The sequence below is a fragment of the Triplophysa rosa genome, linkage group LG1 (genome assembly GCF_024868665.1).
Source record: "Triplophysa rosa linkage group LG1, Trosa_1v2, whole genome shotgun sequence".
Taxonomy (NCBI): Eukaryota; Metazoa; Chordata; class Actinopteri; order Cypriniformes; family Nemacheilidae; genus Triplophysa; species Triplophysa rosa.
The window spans coordinates 18,599,880-18,616,450 of record NC_079890.1 but is presented as its reverse complement, the minus strand read 5'-3'; the positions used below and the strand labels follow the sequence as shown (position 1 = coordinate 18,616,450).

Sequence of the window (16,571 nt, the reverse complement as noted above, 5' to 3'; positions counted from 1 at the left end):
AAAGCGATATGCTTCTTTACGAATATTCTCTCCTCGTTGTGGTGGGGTGTAGCTGTTTAGCTTGAACAATGAATGTGATTATCAGACAGTAATTACAGGGAAGAAGCAGAGAAGAAAACATAATGACTTTCTAAGGGGTAATATCTTTAGGGCAATGCAGACATCAGGGACAATGTGTATTTCTGGTCGAGTTTAGGGAATGAATCGCATAGAAAACACACAGACGCGCGTGCACACACAGGTTGTTCTCACCTGGTCCCAGAGAGCGATCTGACGTGTGTTCCACCGAGACACACCTGTGGTTAGGAGTCGCTTCATGTTGCCTAGGAACACAACACGGTTCACTTTGTGGTTCTTAAAATTCGCCTCCTGATCGACAGCCGAAAAAGGCAACAAAGATTTCAGTTATGCAAACTATTTTCTCACAAGTTGTCGCAGTTCTGTAAACATCAGGGTTCAAGAAAAAAATTTGGTTACTCTAAAATGTTCCCTCTTTATCAGAGAACAAAACATTAGATTTAATCATTGTGTGTGAACAGTTCATTGTGTTAATTGGATAGGCCTCTATCAATAATGTATTTTCATATAGGAAAAGGAAAATGTCAATATTAAAGCTGAGTTGATCTGAATGTCTTATAGAGCTTTGAGTGTCTGTTTAGCACATGAACAAATATTTCAGTGTTACTAAACAACACCTGTAGCACTTTGCCAGAGCGCGGCTCAATGACACGGAGTTTCTTGTCTTTGCAGCTGGTGGCCAGCAGGCTTCCGTCAGTGTTAAACGTCATGCAGAGGATCACATCTGTGTGACAGTCAATCATTTTCACTGGCTCGCCGATCTCAAGATTCCAGATGAGGATCTGCAGGAAGACACATACATCATATACAACTCAGGCTTTTGCTGTTAAATATGAGAGATGATTTACTTCTCAAAGGTCACGATCACTGTTGACAATTCAGATTTTTAAAATATATATGATTAATAGAATAGAATTTTCTGTTTACTGTTATTTGTAAACTATGAAATAATATCTGTTGCTTATATGATTACATGTTAGAATGCCAAACGACACTGCAAAAGAATTCATTACCTTGTAGTCATAGCCAGCACTGAAGAGAATCCCACTAGAGGTTGGGTGCCATTCTATAAGGCCCACACGCCTGCTGTGGCCATACAGTTCTAATACAGCTTCCGTCAAATTCCTTCTTAGTCCACCGTCGGGAATCTCCCATATCCGCACCTGACAAATACTGTTTATATTTGACTCCAGAATGCCATAATTGACTATTCCAGAGCACTATGCAATGACATTGTTGTTTGTTTAATAATATTGTTGTTCATTGTACTTTTAAGGTAAACACTGGCGTTTTTTTGTAGACATTTTCATGAATTTCATTCTTTTATTATTTTTTTCTTTATTCCTTTCTTTGGTGTGAATTTGATATTTCGACATTTAGTTTCTATTTGTTGGAATGTCTATCAATGTCTGTTACATGTGTGTACATGAATACAGACATTGTAACACCAACATAATGAAAAAATATGCAGTTATTTCAATGAATAAAAACAGAAATAAACAACTGCAACAGATTTTTTCATTGCACCAGAAGGGGCTTCTTAATATTTTCACCTGGTGTACACGACTAATTCATACTCACAGAAGAGTCTTCTGAACAAGAAGCAATTATGTTGTCATGGAAGGGATTCCATTTGATATCCAACACGTTGCCTTGGTGACCGCAGACCTTTGGATGGTGAGCTTCAATACGGCCAAACTGCGGGAGGGAATCACAGGTTACTGATGTCCTTTCAATAGATAAGACGGATAGAACTGACTGTTTTAACATTGTAATGTTGCAAATGTCCACTGTATGGCGCTACAACATAACTACAGTCTTTGCAGTGAGCAGTAGGATGTCGGTCGTGATGTCATGAATGTTTGATGTCATGTTAGTCCATTGACCTCCTTCTGAGGTCCTTTGGGATTTGTAGTTTAGGTCATGCATGATTAAAGAATGAATGGGTTGAGAAAGAGTCTTCTACACTTCTAAATCTGGATTACATTTTTTTTAAGCAATGCACTGGGATAGTGTGACGTTTGGATCAAAAGGGGTTAAGCACAAAAGTTCCTTGATTCAGAACAGCCTGTTTTCTGTATTGCATATGTTAAAGCAATGAACTCATGGCAGATTGAATGTCACAAACTCCTCCAGCTCCTCATCTGAGGTCTCTGTGCTATTTTGCTATATTCACATATGATAAAAATCATGTCATTTTCCTAGTGTATTTATAGCTCTCGCACTGATCATGTGCCCACTCATAAAATAGAATTATTGCCTTAAATATGAGAAATAAAAATTATGTTGGGTGGTCAGAAACACTGGAAATGCGGGGTAATGAGGAGAGAAAAGAATAGATTATTAAGGTTTATTAATACGAACAGATTATTGAGCTACGTATACAACTATTAACTATCAACTATTAAAAGTGACCCAGAATGGTTTGCTTTCCTACATTTTTCAAAATATCTTCTTTTGCGTTCAACAGAACAAACAAATGTATAAAGCATTTTTTTCCTACTATGGTAGTCAATGGTGGCCAAGAAGAACTGTTTGGTTACAAGCATCTATGTGTCCATCACAACAAAGAAATGTATACAGATTTGGAACAACTTGGGTAAATTATGACAGAATACATTTTTGGGGGTGAAATGTTCCTTTAATGTTTGAGATTTTACATGAAATTATATGTAGCCACACCCTTTATTGTGAGCCGCGGTACAATGATGTGACTGGAAAGGCCATGTGATAACAATAATTATGATGTCATTGGGCAAAAATCTAAGATCCTTAACAGAAAAGTGAAAATAAACAATAAAATAAACAATAAATGGGCATGTTTCAAATATATCTCTTATGTCCAGACCGCTGTTTGCAGTTGAGCACCTACTCAGAGCCATGATTCACTACCTGACTAGTCTGGCTGTTCTTGACCGCAAGTGGCAGGGACATTTAAAAAAAAAAAACATATTGCCATCACACAAAGGAGACTGTCTGCACATATGGGTAGTATAATTTATTTATAAAAATTGATAAAGAACAGCACCAAAAAATAAACACTGGCCAAATCCAAAACCATTTTCTGCTTTTGATTCAGCCATGAGGGCTTCTCTATGTTATGTTTGGGCTAAGGTCTTGGCTCTTCAATATTATTCACCATATTCCAATACTATTTCTTTCCATGGTTCCCAAATAAAGTTATGAGCAAAGGGCATTTGAGTTCTCTGAGCGTATTGTGTGCGTTAGCCGAGGCATTATAAAAATGGGTGTGGGTCTAGTAAAACGAGCTTTTAGGCACATTAAGATAGCCCAAACTGGTTGGCAGTTTCCTATCAGTGTTGCCAGATGGCCCAGGCTCCCTCTTATGTGTTTATGTATGTGTGCATGTGCGTGTCTGTAGCTCTTTTCTCGCCTGCTTCTGCGTTTTAATGACCGTTCTACATTATTTTAGGAATTCTGATATCATCCCAAACTGTTAGCGCTACCTCATTACCATTTAAAGACAGTTCTGCCGACAGCTGCCTGGCAGGTCAAGAGAACGAACTGGATTTCCAAATGGTTAAACAGTTAATGATGACATCATCGCAAATACCACAGACTTCTATTCATTCTCCTTTTTCTCTCCTTCCATGGGCCATCCCATCATGGTTTCTGTATGCAGTTTCCATTCCACAACTAAAGCTCCTTTGTCATATGATGAATTAAATTTCAAAGGCCAACGTTCTGCCACTATATTGCTCCCATGTGTCTGAATCTCTCAGGGAAATGTTGATCCGTCAGTTGTCCATGTAATAAGGCCTTAGGAAAGGATTTAAGCATCATTATGGCTCAAACTTATTTTGGTTTGATTAAAGATATAAGACCATAATGTTTATGTGATGAGCATATACTGTACATAAATATATGCAAAATATCATTCAATTGGCAAACTTAGCACAAGTTCTTATTGAACAAGCTGGTAAAACATGGCTTTAGCAACACCCAAGATAATGGTTTCAATGCACTTCATTGAAGAATGCAATGAAACTTGCTACATCAATTAATGTGGCTGCCAAGTAATAACATATCAATATAATGTAAGTGATTGTAAATGTTTGTCTGTTGTTAAATAACCTCACAATGAAATACATTAAGTGGATTTCAGTGCTGTCACTGAGAGTCTACCAGTATTTAACATATGTGACAAGTGAGATGGAGTATGAAGAAGATGTAAAAAAAAACTCCACCCAATGTGGTGTCTAGAGAAACACATATGCGGAATTCTGAAGGACAAACCCCCCTGTCAACTGCTCTTTTAAGGCCTGGGAGCCCAGCTGGAGTTACAAACTTTGTAAATGAGCACATTAAGGGCGCAATGCTGGCCTTCGACATCACACATTAACTTGATGGCTTCAAATGCTTATCACAAAAGTGCTATTGATAGTTTCTCTAATTTGGCTGAGACTATAACCAAGGATCTCTAGGCACACTGGGCAGTTAAGCATGACCGGATGCACCCAAGAAGCGAGACAGAAGTAAAGACAGAATAAAGAGAGAAGATGACTGTGGGGTATAGCTGGATATGAGAGGCTGCGTGCAAATCTCATTGTCAAATGATCAAGTGTGTGTCATTCCTTCTGTTTGCGCTCCTAGTGCAGTACGGCAACTTGCTGTTTACTATCATTACACACAAAATATTTTAAAACAAAAACAACTTAATCTTAAAATTCCTAAAATTAACTGCATGCTATCACTGCTACACTGTCTTTTAGGTCAAAACACATGATCTTTTAAGGCAAAACTTGATGGTAGAATTTAAGGCCGAGTCTTGTTCAAAATGAATGTCTGGTTTAAATAAATTATCTGCAGTTTTGCATTATAATATGGCACAGATGTCAAATATGACTAACGAGACACCAGCAAAATGTTAATGTCAGTAGCCATGAGGTTACAGCTTTCAGTTCTTTTCCAATTTACAGCATTAAAGCTAGAGATCAAAGTAAGAGCATCTGCTTTCTGTCCATTATTAAGACTCTTACACAGACAGTAAACAGTGTGACGGAGCTTTGAGCAACAAACAACAACACAGCAAAGGATGCAACAATGAACACTTCTGATTGTACACATTTTAACACTATATTATTTAACTTTATGATTAATAGCACAATAGGAAAAGCAAAATATAATTTTTAATTGTGTGACAAGTTAATGTTTGGAAGAAATATAACACATAAGAAAGAGATCATTTTCTTTCAGAACAGGATTGTTTTAATAAAGCATATTGGTATTCATTGCAGCTTCATATAAGTAAAACTAAAACCATGCAAGGAAAATACGTCCCACACCACAACAGAGTCAACTAAACAGTGTTCTGTGGGTACTGTGGAGTGTGAGAGGCCTGTGGGTTTTTTTCAGTATGCACCACATGTGCGTTTGTACATTTATAAAAACTGGGTGAGGAATGATTCACCAGTGTGCAGTGAAGTAGTGAAGATGTAAATAATTTATGCATTGCATCTATTAGTACTTCCCTGTAATGTTGCTTGGCTTGCAATCACAATATTGCTGCTTGTGCATTTTGCATTGACATCAAAGTACAACACATGCTCAGCAGCATCAGGCTTGTGGCATGTGCAGTTTAGATGACTTGAATGATCATGGATTACTAGTGTATTTATTTTCCTAAGAGGTGGAACATCTATTTTTATTGAATTGTGTGTAATTTAATTAATTTGTATTCATATTGTTTAAAAAATACAGTATTAGTGGAAGTTTAGCTGCAACTCTTGTGCGGAAGCAACTGCTCTGAATATGGTGTTGTAACTTGGCACCTTTACATGCTCTCGGAAATTCGATAATTCCCACTTCAACCCGGAAATAATTTATAGAACGCTTCTCTTTTAATGTTAACAGATGCTTCTAGCCCCGGTTTCACAGACAAGGCTTAAGTCCCAGACTAAAATACATTTTGAGCTGTCTTAACTGAAAATAACTTGCCCTGACATATCTTAAAATATGTCAGTGCAATTGTTTTGTTTCAAGATGCACATCAGTATTGTTTCTTAGGCATTTTAATAAAAGCGACTTAAATTGCCTAAATTAATTAAGACATAGTCCTGGCTTAGGCTAATCCTTGTCTATGAAACCGGGCCCTAATGTTTTAATCATTAGAAAAGTTCCCGAATAGGATCCTGAAAAGTTAGCAACATTCCCTCCATGCTCCTGTTTGTGACACTGCATTGTGGTGGTCACTGACCACCTTGAGGAAACGCTAATACGCTCGTGGACTTGATTTTGGACTGTAGTCGGTTACCTGAGTGACGGGGATAACAATGAATGATCCTCCTCCAGCACTCTCCGTTACTATGGCGAGAAACTTGGCGTTGACGGCGCAGAAGTGGTTGTCATGGACGTTCTTTGTGATCGGGATACCTTCGAAACAGTGCTCCCGGTTGGCCACTTTGCCGTAGACGTTTCGAAACTTGGAGCTTCGGTAATTCGGCCGCCATGACATCTGCAAAACATACGAAGAGAAGTTGTGAAATAAACACAGCGACAGAGAGTGACATTGTTAGCGTGACATTGTTAGTTCAAGTAAGTTAAATATGGACGTTTGATAAATGAGGACATCTCCAAAAGGAGGTTTGGGTACAAATTTACCCCAAATATGGTTTAGTATGTAAACAAACACGCACACCTTTTTTTTATTTTTTTTTATTATACACATTTATATTGAGAATATTACAAGGGATGCATTTCAATATTATATATAACAAAACATTTGTAAACATAATACACACAAAAAAAAAACGTAAATCATAAATTTAAATGAAAAATAGTAATAATGAAAATTATAAAAAGTACTCTTTTATTTTGTGTTTTAACACTTCTTTTGTTTTTCTTCTATTTATAAAGGGTTTCGGTAAAACGTTTTAACTCAGAGCAAAAAAAAACAATAATATTAGGATTAGAACCTATAACTTTACATTTATGGATATAACTTTTTCCAAGCAAGCACAGGATTCTGATAGCATTGTCCAATGTAGTGCAAACACGCACCTATTAGTCCACTTTGAAAGAAAGATGTAAGTTAAACACTGGTCCAGAAGCACTTTCGGTTTCAGTTTTTATTTATTTATTTATTATTAATATCATATTAAATCGTACATATATAATTACATCTTAAAGATATTTATTAAACATTTTAAATCGGTTAGGCCTATATATTCTGTTGGTTGTATTTTGTTCAAACATTTGAACACACACGCACGCACGCACACAAACAATCCAAGATTACAGTGCTTGTGAGAATATTGGGGAGAAACATATGTATTAAAATACAGATTTCACAGATAAAACACATCTGACATGACGCTAGCAACGGAGATAGGCAAATATAGAGATTAGTCCATTTAGAAGAACTGATTTGGCTCTTTATTTGACTAAAACTCCATACTCCAGCACTCAAACAGGAAGTGGTTGGTAAAATGCCTGTAAAATTTAACTCAGAACTGAAACCGCTAGACTGTTTGTAGTTTAGCCTAAAGGGGTGTATAAGCAGGGGTTTAGGCTGCGCTCTAATGAATGAGAGATTGTGGCATTCATAGTTAGTCACTAAGCAAAAATGAGCTAAAGTTAGAACACATGCGACGAGAAGAAAAAGAGGAAGTGTTAAATCATTAGTGAAAGATTTATCACCAGTGTCTGATCTAAAGCTTTATGTGAGATTGACAACACTCATGACTGAAGAGCGCATTGTCTTGTAAATGTGTGCGTAAATGTATACAACCATAATGTTCATTTGTAAATGTACATGCAGCCTGATCAGGAATTGTGTTAGCAATATCTTACATTTACATTTAGTCATTTAGCTTACTTAAAAAAAGTGTGGCTGTATATGTTCAATGAGCAGTGGGGTGTTAAACTGTGGAAATTATCTAAATTATTTCCTCCTATTTCTCTCCCTCTTACTTCCATCTCATCACTTTTTTCCTTTCTCCCTACTGTCTAATTTTCAGCTCTCCCACTGTGTATGTGTGTATTTACAGCTGTCCTATAAAGCTTTTGGCAGTTTGTGTGTCTGTTGTCCTGCCTGCTTAACCATAAACGCATCAACAGCAGAGAGAAAGGCCTTGGGCTGTGGAGACTGAAGAGCTGCTGTGCCTTTGATTTGAATACAAGGACATTTATTCATTTGATGCTGCATACACACACACACTATATTCTTCATGTACTTTACACATGTAATATTTTAATCGGCAAAAGTTTGTTTATCCAGTATATGATCCAATAATCCTAATCTAAGGTATAATGTTAATGTCTTACCTTTCCCCTTGGTTTTGAGTTGAGGACCCTCTGATAACAATTGACTCAGCGTGCTTCAGGAAGTGCCCGTGTCCTCTCTGGCTTCCTGCGTGCATCTACTCTACAGGCCTGAGCTACTTGCCTCTGTTTCTCGCTTTCCTTTTTCCTCCAGGACTTCTCCTCCCACAAGTTCCTTCCATCCCTCCCTCTCTACTTCATTCCCTCCCTCTTACCAAGGCAGACAGCCCCACATCTACTAATGTAATACAGTGCCCTCCACTATTATTGGCACCCTTGGTAAATATGAGCAAAGAAGGCAGTAAAAATAAATCTACATTGTTTCTCCTTTTGATCTTTTATTTAAAAAATCTACAATATTCCAACATTTCATTAAAGTAAAACAACTTGAAGTATGGGGAATATAAAATTATGCAAAATGTTTTTCTCTTATACACCCTGGTCACAATTATTGGCACTCTTAGAAATTCTTAGTAGTAAATATCTCCCAAGTATATTCCCATTGATATTTACATTTTCTTAGCCCACCAAGGTGACTAGAAACATGATGTTGTCCAGTCATGACTTCTTGTTGCACAGGAGAATAAATATTAGTAACAAAGCCCAACCCCCTTAATCATTTATCACAATGGGTAAAAACCAAAGAATATAGTTCTGATGTGCTATATAGTTCTGTTGAGCTACACAAAACACAAAATGGCTTTAATGAAATAGTTAAAACAATGAAAAATCTAATTTCCAACATCAGGGCAATGATCAAGAAGTTTTAATGTACTGGAGATGTTGAAAATCTGCTTGAAACAGTATGTGTGTCTATACTGTCTCAATGCAGCTAGGAGAAGAATTTGAGTGGCCAAAGACTCTTCAAAGAGCACAGATGGAAAATTGCAGTAATCAGTTGAATTTCGGGTCAGAAAGCATATTAATAAAAATAAAGGAAAACTGCACCTCCGTCACCACAAGTTGTTTGGGACAATGTTCAAGAAACAAATCTTCTGCTCTCATGCAAAAACAAACTCCACCATATTAATCTGCCATACTGGAACTTCAACCAGGACTGGGTTCTATGGCCATATGAAATGAAAAATAGTTTTTTTTGTTTTTATTATTTTATTTTTGTTTTGTTTTTTTTTGGTTTAAAAAATACCCATGTCCACAGTTAAATATGTCGCCAGATCTTTATTGTTGTGAACTTACTTTTATACCAGAGGTCCTGGATCTTGTTCAGATACATGGCATCATGTTTTATATCAAATACCAACAATTAAAAAATCAAAACCTGACTTGCTCTTATAGAAATATTATAATGGGTCATGGTTAGTTCTTCCATCAGCACATTGGTTCAAAATAAACATCAAAATCAACAAAAAATGTGTCACTGAACACAAAATCAAGATCCTGCCATAGTCAACCCAGTTCCCTGGTCTGAACACAATAGAAAATGAGTGGGATGAACTGAAGATGCTGTAAGAGAGCACCAACATTTGAAGGATCTTTTCAAGATAGAATCTCAACATTTGAGATTCTGTATTAAGGAATGGACTCGTATGACTTGCCATATATTCTCAAACCTCTTCAGACATAAAAGAAAAGACTCAGAGCTGTTTTTCATGCAAATAGAGGTTGCAGAAAGTTTTGAATACAAGGCTGCCAATAATTGTGACCAGGGTGTATTAGAGAAAAACATTTTTTTTTCATAATGGGATATTCCCCCCACTTCAAATTGTTTTACTTTAATGAAATGTTGGAATATTGTAGATTTTCTGAATAAAAGATCAAAAGGAGAAACAATGTAGATTTATTTTTACAGCCTTCTTTGCTCATATTTACCAAGGGTGCCAATAATAGTGGAGGGCACTGTAGCTAGATGTTCAGCCTTTCTTTCTTTCTGCCTCAAGACATGAGGCAGATACACGTTTGTCTACTTCTGAGAGTGGAGAAGACACTTGTCTGAGACAATTATCCTTATATTCCCACTAGCCAACATTATCACTGATGCTGTATCTGCATCCACTTGACAGCTGTGGCCATACAAAACATTATTATACAATAGGGCTGAAACGATTCCTCGAGTAACTCGAGTAATTCAAATACAAAAAATCATCGAGGCAATATTTGGTGCCTCGAAGCCTCGTTTAATCCATTTAACTACACTACACACGGAGCACTGCGTTTCCCCACGGACCGTTATTACTAACACACAGCCCGCTAAACTCTATTCATGTTACAGGGCTCTCAAGTCTCCCTCATTCACCGTGAGACACACGCACTTTAGTCTGTTCACACGCTCACACGTGTTTCTCATACTGATAAATAACTGATAGCTTATTGAAATGGTGAACTGCTATTTTACTTAGTTTTAGTCTATTTTGCGAGTGAAACTTCATTGAGTCCATAAAACTAGATGCGGACTTGTGGACGCCAAATCATGTTATTTACACATGTCATCTGTCTGTCTGAGTGAATGAACTGCACTTTATGAGGACATGAACACATGAACTTCATCTCCAGAGTTGCTCTGAGAGTTTATTTCAGAACATTTTACTGAGTGAAGCTAACACACTAAAAAATAAGCGTCTTCCGATGACCTGCCAAAATAAAAGTCCGGTTAACTCTGTATTTTTATGTGGACAAATATATTACTATTTAATAGTAAAAAATAAACTAAAACTAATTTAGATATACTAAATTCATCATGCATAAGCTGAAGTTAGTTGTTTACCTTTGAAATGATTCTTTCTATTTTTATTAATGTTTCTTATTTATACATTTGTATTAGGCCTATATTGCATTTTGAATGTAATATGTCAATGAAATGTACTAAATTGGTTTAGTTTTCACAGATATTAATGTTTGCCATTTCAGCAATAAATATGTACATTTTTCTAAACAGGAAACAAATTAGTTTTTCATTTTAAGAGACCCGTCTTATTTTCTCTTGTATATTTAGTATTGCTCTTTAATAAAGAAAAAGTACTTATTATCTGAATACCCGATTAATCGATGGAAAAATCAGTAGAATACTCGATTACTAAAATAAGCGATATAGCTGCAGCCCTATTATACAATATTTATCTTTGTTTTGTTTTCTGTTTTGTTCATTTTTATCTGCCTAGCTGTCCATTCAGTGTTTCCCAAGTGTTATGTTACAGCCTTGCCTCTGAAAGCTACACAAAGATTCGCTTTGAATGCAGTCACATACATCATGTTCAAACAAGTAATCATTTTTAGGAATTAAAGAGGTTAAGGGAACCTCAAACATTTCTTTCTGCTTTTTTTCTTTTTACTCTGCGTCTAGTTTGGGAAGGGTGTCTGAAACTGACCCCACATTAAGTACATGTGAGAGATTGGTGATAGATATTTGCTATACATATTTTTAGCAAGAAACATCAGAATGTAATAAGACCTAAAGGTCTATAATAAAACAAGTGTCTGTTCTGAATCTCTCTCTCTTTCTCTCTAATTATCCTGAATGATTAAATGGGATATTTGGCTAGCTCTTGACAACCACTATGCAGGCAGATGAGATTTATTGATTTTAGTGAGATCTCTACTTGGCCTGCCCTTCAGCTTTGCTCTCTGCTCACTGTGTGTCTCTCAAATTCCCAACAACGGCTGTCTGGCAGGTACTACTACAGACATTGAAGCATATTCTGTCCAGATAATATTTTCATTAATATCTTACGTTCTTCAGAAAACGTAAAAATAACTCTGGTCCAGAACTGTTAACACCTCACAACCGTTTGAACATTTATAACCAAATCAAAATATTAAATATAAATATCTTTAAGATTTAATTAATTTAATATGTAAGTTTTAAACACAAACTAAATATGAATGGAACTGGAAGTGCTTCTGGACCAGTGGTCTATAGAATAATCCATGTTTGAGTGTCTACTTGTAGGCGTCTGTGGACTGATAAACAAGAAGAACAATGGCTGTATTCAGTGTTGAACTTGACAATACAAGACAGTAATTTGTTTAGGTGCACTGGTTCTTGTATCTCAATTATGGTTCATATTTTCAGTATGAAGAACTTGAAGAAGTTTATTTCCCATATGTAAAGAAAACACATTATTTATATATTACCCATCAATATGTTAAATCACTTAATAAATATTTTAAAATTTAAAGAAGAGTACATCTGTAAATATATTACAATAATGTGCCGTATATTTTGTCCAAATTTCTAGAGATACCTTAGAGGGGTCAAGTGTGTGACAGTACACCCACACCAGGGCAAATCTTATTGAGAGTAAAGGCACACTGTTTTTTCATCAGTCCCCAGTCATGAGTAAAAGCAAGTTAACACAATGAGTTAGTGGCATAACAAGTTTTTGTTTGAAGCACGTAGTATTGGGTTAACTAGCTGATCAGAGGATCCTTGGCCACAAAAAGCTACAATCTGGGTGAAACTTGATGCCACTAGTCAAAAGGCTGTCTTTGCGAGACTACTGGAGCGTATATCATTTTGTCTGGGCTTGTAAAAATGCAAATTTAGCAGACTGCTTAAGAGAAAATTATTTGTGTGATGTGCTTATGTGTGTGCACTGTTCAGCTGTGTGTTTGCGCAGGTGATCTCTTTGCTGCAGGGTGTAGAGACTCTGGAGATTACACTGTTTATTGACTTTCCCAAATCTTGCCTGCAGTCTTTTATTGACTATATTACATTGCTCTGTTATGTTTTCTTTCTTTCCTCCATTAACACATCTTGCTACCGTTAAAGCCCAACCTGCATCGCATAACGGCATGTACCACTAACCTCTCTTACCTAACCTAAATCTCACCACTGACCTAAATCTGAATCTATGTTCACTTTTATAACTCGCAGCATATCCGTCTAGCTGCACAGACTTGATTTCCAGCGCTTGCTGATGAAACCGAAAGCATCATTCATCCTACTATTACAGCCCTCCCCCATCCTTGTCTTTATTTGAATATTCATTTTAATAATTACATTAAAATTCCAGCAACATCTAAGACAGGAAGCAGGCCTCCTCTTTCCACAAAACGAATACAAAAAAGGATGAAAAGCCTTCAGTGGGTCACAGTTGGTTATCGATTAGACTGCTGTCAACCCTTCATTTCCCCAGACAGCCTGTTTTTGTTGAGCATTGGAGTGTTCATAGCAAAACTCTAGCTCCCATGTTTAAATAGAGGGAGTCAGTTCCGATAGCATTCTCCGTCAGTGGGAGTTAAATAACTCTGCGCCTGGAGACCCGCTGGCTGTTTTGGCAGCTCTGGTTCCAGCTGTGAGTGAAATACAGCTGGGAGAGAGCCAGGATGCTGTCCTTTCAGACACAGAAGTCCGAATGAATGCTGGTGACTTTGGAGACGGATTTTAGTGTAACCTATAATAAATCGTATCCTTAGATTTGTCCCAAGCGCTGAATCTGTCAGTTCTGAACTTTAGTTAACATGCCATAAAGAATTAAACATTGGGTACATGGGTAGAGATGTATCGAGCACGACATAAGATAGAAGAAGTTGATATGATTGCCAAAGCAAGCTGCATATGGAAGTATTTAACTAAATTCTAAAGAAGTATGTTTACATTGGCAGTGATCAATCTAAAACACCACAGGTTTTTGTTTAGTCAGGCTGCAAGCTATATCTCTGATGTGGTATAGCCTACATGACATGATGGGTATTGAAATCTCACCTCACCCCTCTTTTTTGGTGAATGTGTGTAAGTGTGTTCAGTTAAAGCGACAGAGCAACTTCTGCTCACTGTTGCCCCACGTGGTAGATAAGCGGAATTGTCTGTTTACAGTGTTGTAAAAACTGTCGCAAAGATTTCCCGCTGGCAGCTCAATACGCGTGAGTTTGTTTACAAAGCCGACGGACCTAGATATGCTATGAAAACAGCGCATAGCATGTATATATATATATATATATAACGACAACATTAGCCTACTCAACGACTGAACTGTTCAACTGTTGCCTTTAACAGGAATATACTGACTATTTTGATGATTACTTGGGGCTCTATGTGGCTGCTGACATGGCATACTGGTTAAGTCCACCCCTTCCTTTTGGTCCGATTGCCTACCTTTGCCTAATGGGTAAGTCCGCCCCTGACCTCAAAAAATGTTCACCAGCCGCCACTGGTTTCCATGATAAATAAACAAACGGGAGACTCCCGGTAATTTATGGATATGACCCTGCACCCGAAATAATACCAAAACACTTCAAAACAGCCTCCATTATTCGCAAACGGTGGATAAAACCTTGAAAAATGATTTATGAGCCCACCAAATCACAGAGATCCCGATTCGCAAGGGATTAAGAACACAGACAACCTCTGCAATTATTACAAATGACTAAAGTTACAGGTCCACAGGTAATACTACCTTAATCCCGTGGGCATATCAAGTGATCTCTAACAAAGCAATAGTGACGCATAGTACAAATATGTTTAACTCACATAAGATTGCTGCGCCATTCCTATTGGATTCAATATTGACGGCACAGCACTGCTTTTTAATTTTAGTCTCTCCGCAAATCCAGCGTCGATCTGTGCCTTGTTCACGAAGGAATCCTCGGAGAAATTAAACAATCAAACGCTTCATGTTTTCCCACATGAGCTGGAACATCTTTAAAACTAAATTTTAACCACGCATTGCTAATATCGGAATCCGAAGGAAGGTTATGCAGCGACTGTGTCCTTCCACAACCAGGGATGGCAGACTAGGGCTCTAGACTAACTTTTTGCACTGGTTGCAATGGTGCGCCTAACTTTTTTTCTTAGGTGCACCAGCACAAAAGTTAGGTGCACCCAAATTTTAGACCGCATCGCATTTAACACCGCAGTTTTACAAGTTCGCTTTTTTTAAATCGCTGTCCATATAGGCAATATTGACTTGTAAATTATTAACTAACAATCTTGTTAACATAAAGTTCTTTATTTGAAGCACAATTCTACAAGAAAGCAGGGCTCTAGACTAACACTTGAGAGAGGTGGCACTGGTGCTACCAAGTTATTCAGTTGGTGGCACCAGCCCTTAATTTGATAGCACCAGTCGTGGGGTGAGGTAAGAAAAAAGAATCACTAAAACTTCATTAAAATGTATTTAATACATTAATAAATCAGTTAGAAATTAATACAAATCATTGTTTATGATTTAATTATTTTTATTGTATATGTAAACTCTCTTTCAACACTTTACCATATTTAAAGCACATCTTTCTTAAAGTTACTTTCTTCCTTTATTTGTTGTGAACAACTCCTATAAGAGAACACAATTCCTTTCATATCAGTGCGTGTTTTTGGGCCCGTCCTTTGTTGCTTGATGAACATTATAAACAGCGATCTTTATTATGCTGCTGCCCCTTTAAGAGCTCGCGCAATATACTGGAACACACATGTGTTTTGTTTCCCAACTGTTTGGTCACGAAACTGAATACCTTTACAAGGTTTCTTGTTAATATGGGAATTTTTACGTTATTTTGTGTTTATATGTCCGTTTCAGAGTAATAAGGTGTGAAAGAGAACTCCGTTTAGTATTTTGCGCTCTGACTCTCTGGGCGCGCGCATATCTCAAACAACCCGCGAGACCTGAAAGCTTTTAGTGATTATTCTTCATGAAAGCTGCATTGATACACGTTTGGCTTCTTTCATTAGCGACTTACATAAAAATTGTATTTAGCGTGATGTATTTCGTTTTGTATGCTTTGCAGTATTGTTAGAGAGCTTTATACAATAAGTTTAGTGCTTAAAGGCGGGGTGTCCGATTTCTCTTGGCCATTGTTGATGTTCAAATCACCAAAACAAACACACCCCTACCCCATCTTTCGCTCATCAGCGCTGGGCTCGGCTAATGTGCGTCCTGTGCATTGTGCACCTTACTGCTGATTGGCTACCAGGTTGTTTTGGTACTCGGCCCGACTCAGTTGTCTAAAGCGTAATTCGGAAATCGGTTACCCCACCTTTAAAGTTTAAACATGTTTCCTGCATTAGCTTCACATGCATACAATACTCGCAACACATTTCGTTATCTTTAGGGATGTAACGATTCACTCAGCTCACGATGCGATGCGATTCACGATTATGATCTCACGATGCGATTTATTCACGATTTACTCACGATTTATTTTTAAAAAATGAGTTTAAACAAATTAGAAATGAACAACTTCCCTTGCATTATTTCTTAAATGCTTTACGTTTCTTTGCATAATAAAATAATGTTTTATTTCAAATAACAAAAGTA

General features: G+C 37.1%; 1 protein-coding gene across 2 annotated transcripts in view; it reads right to left on the bottom strand.

Moving 5' to 3' along the window:
- coro2ba (coronin, actin binding protein, 2Ba) overlaps positions 1-16,571 on the bottom strand; it is a 40,399-nt gene that overhangs the window by 5,255 nt on the left and 18,573 nt on the right. Inside the window, exons 1-6 of one of the 2 annotated variants that reach the window (XM_057339876.1) lie at positions 8,365-8,535; positions 6,353-6,553; positions 1,660-1,776; positions 1,092-1,241; positions 696-860; positions 253-369 (exon numbers count right to left, since the gene is read on the bottom strand). In XM_057339876.1, coding sequence (XP_057195859.1) covers positions 253-369; positions 696-860; positions 1,092-1,241; positions 1,660-1,776; positions 6,353-6,553 — 750 coding nt within the window. In that variant the 5' untranslated portion in view covers positions 8,365-8,535. Of the gene's footprint in view, positions 1-252; positions 370-695; positions 861-1,091; positions 1,242-1,659; positions 1,777-6,352; positions 6,554-8,364; positions 8,536-16,571 lie in introns of those variants that run through there. The other variant, XM_057339868.1, reaches the window with a different exon arrangement.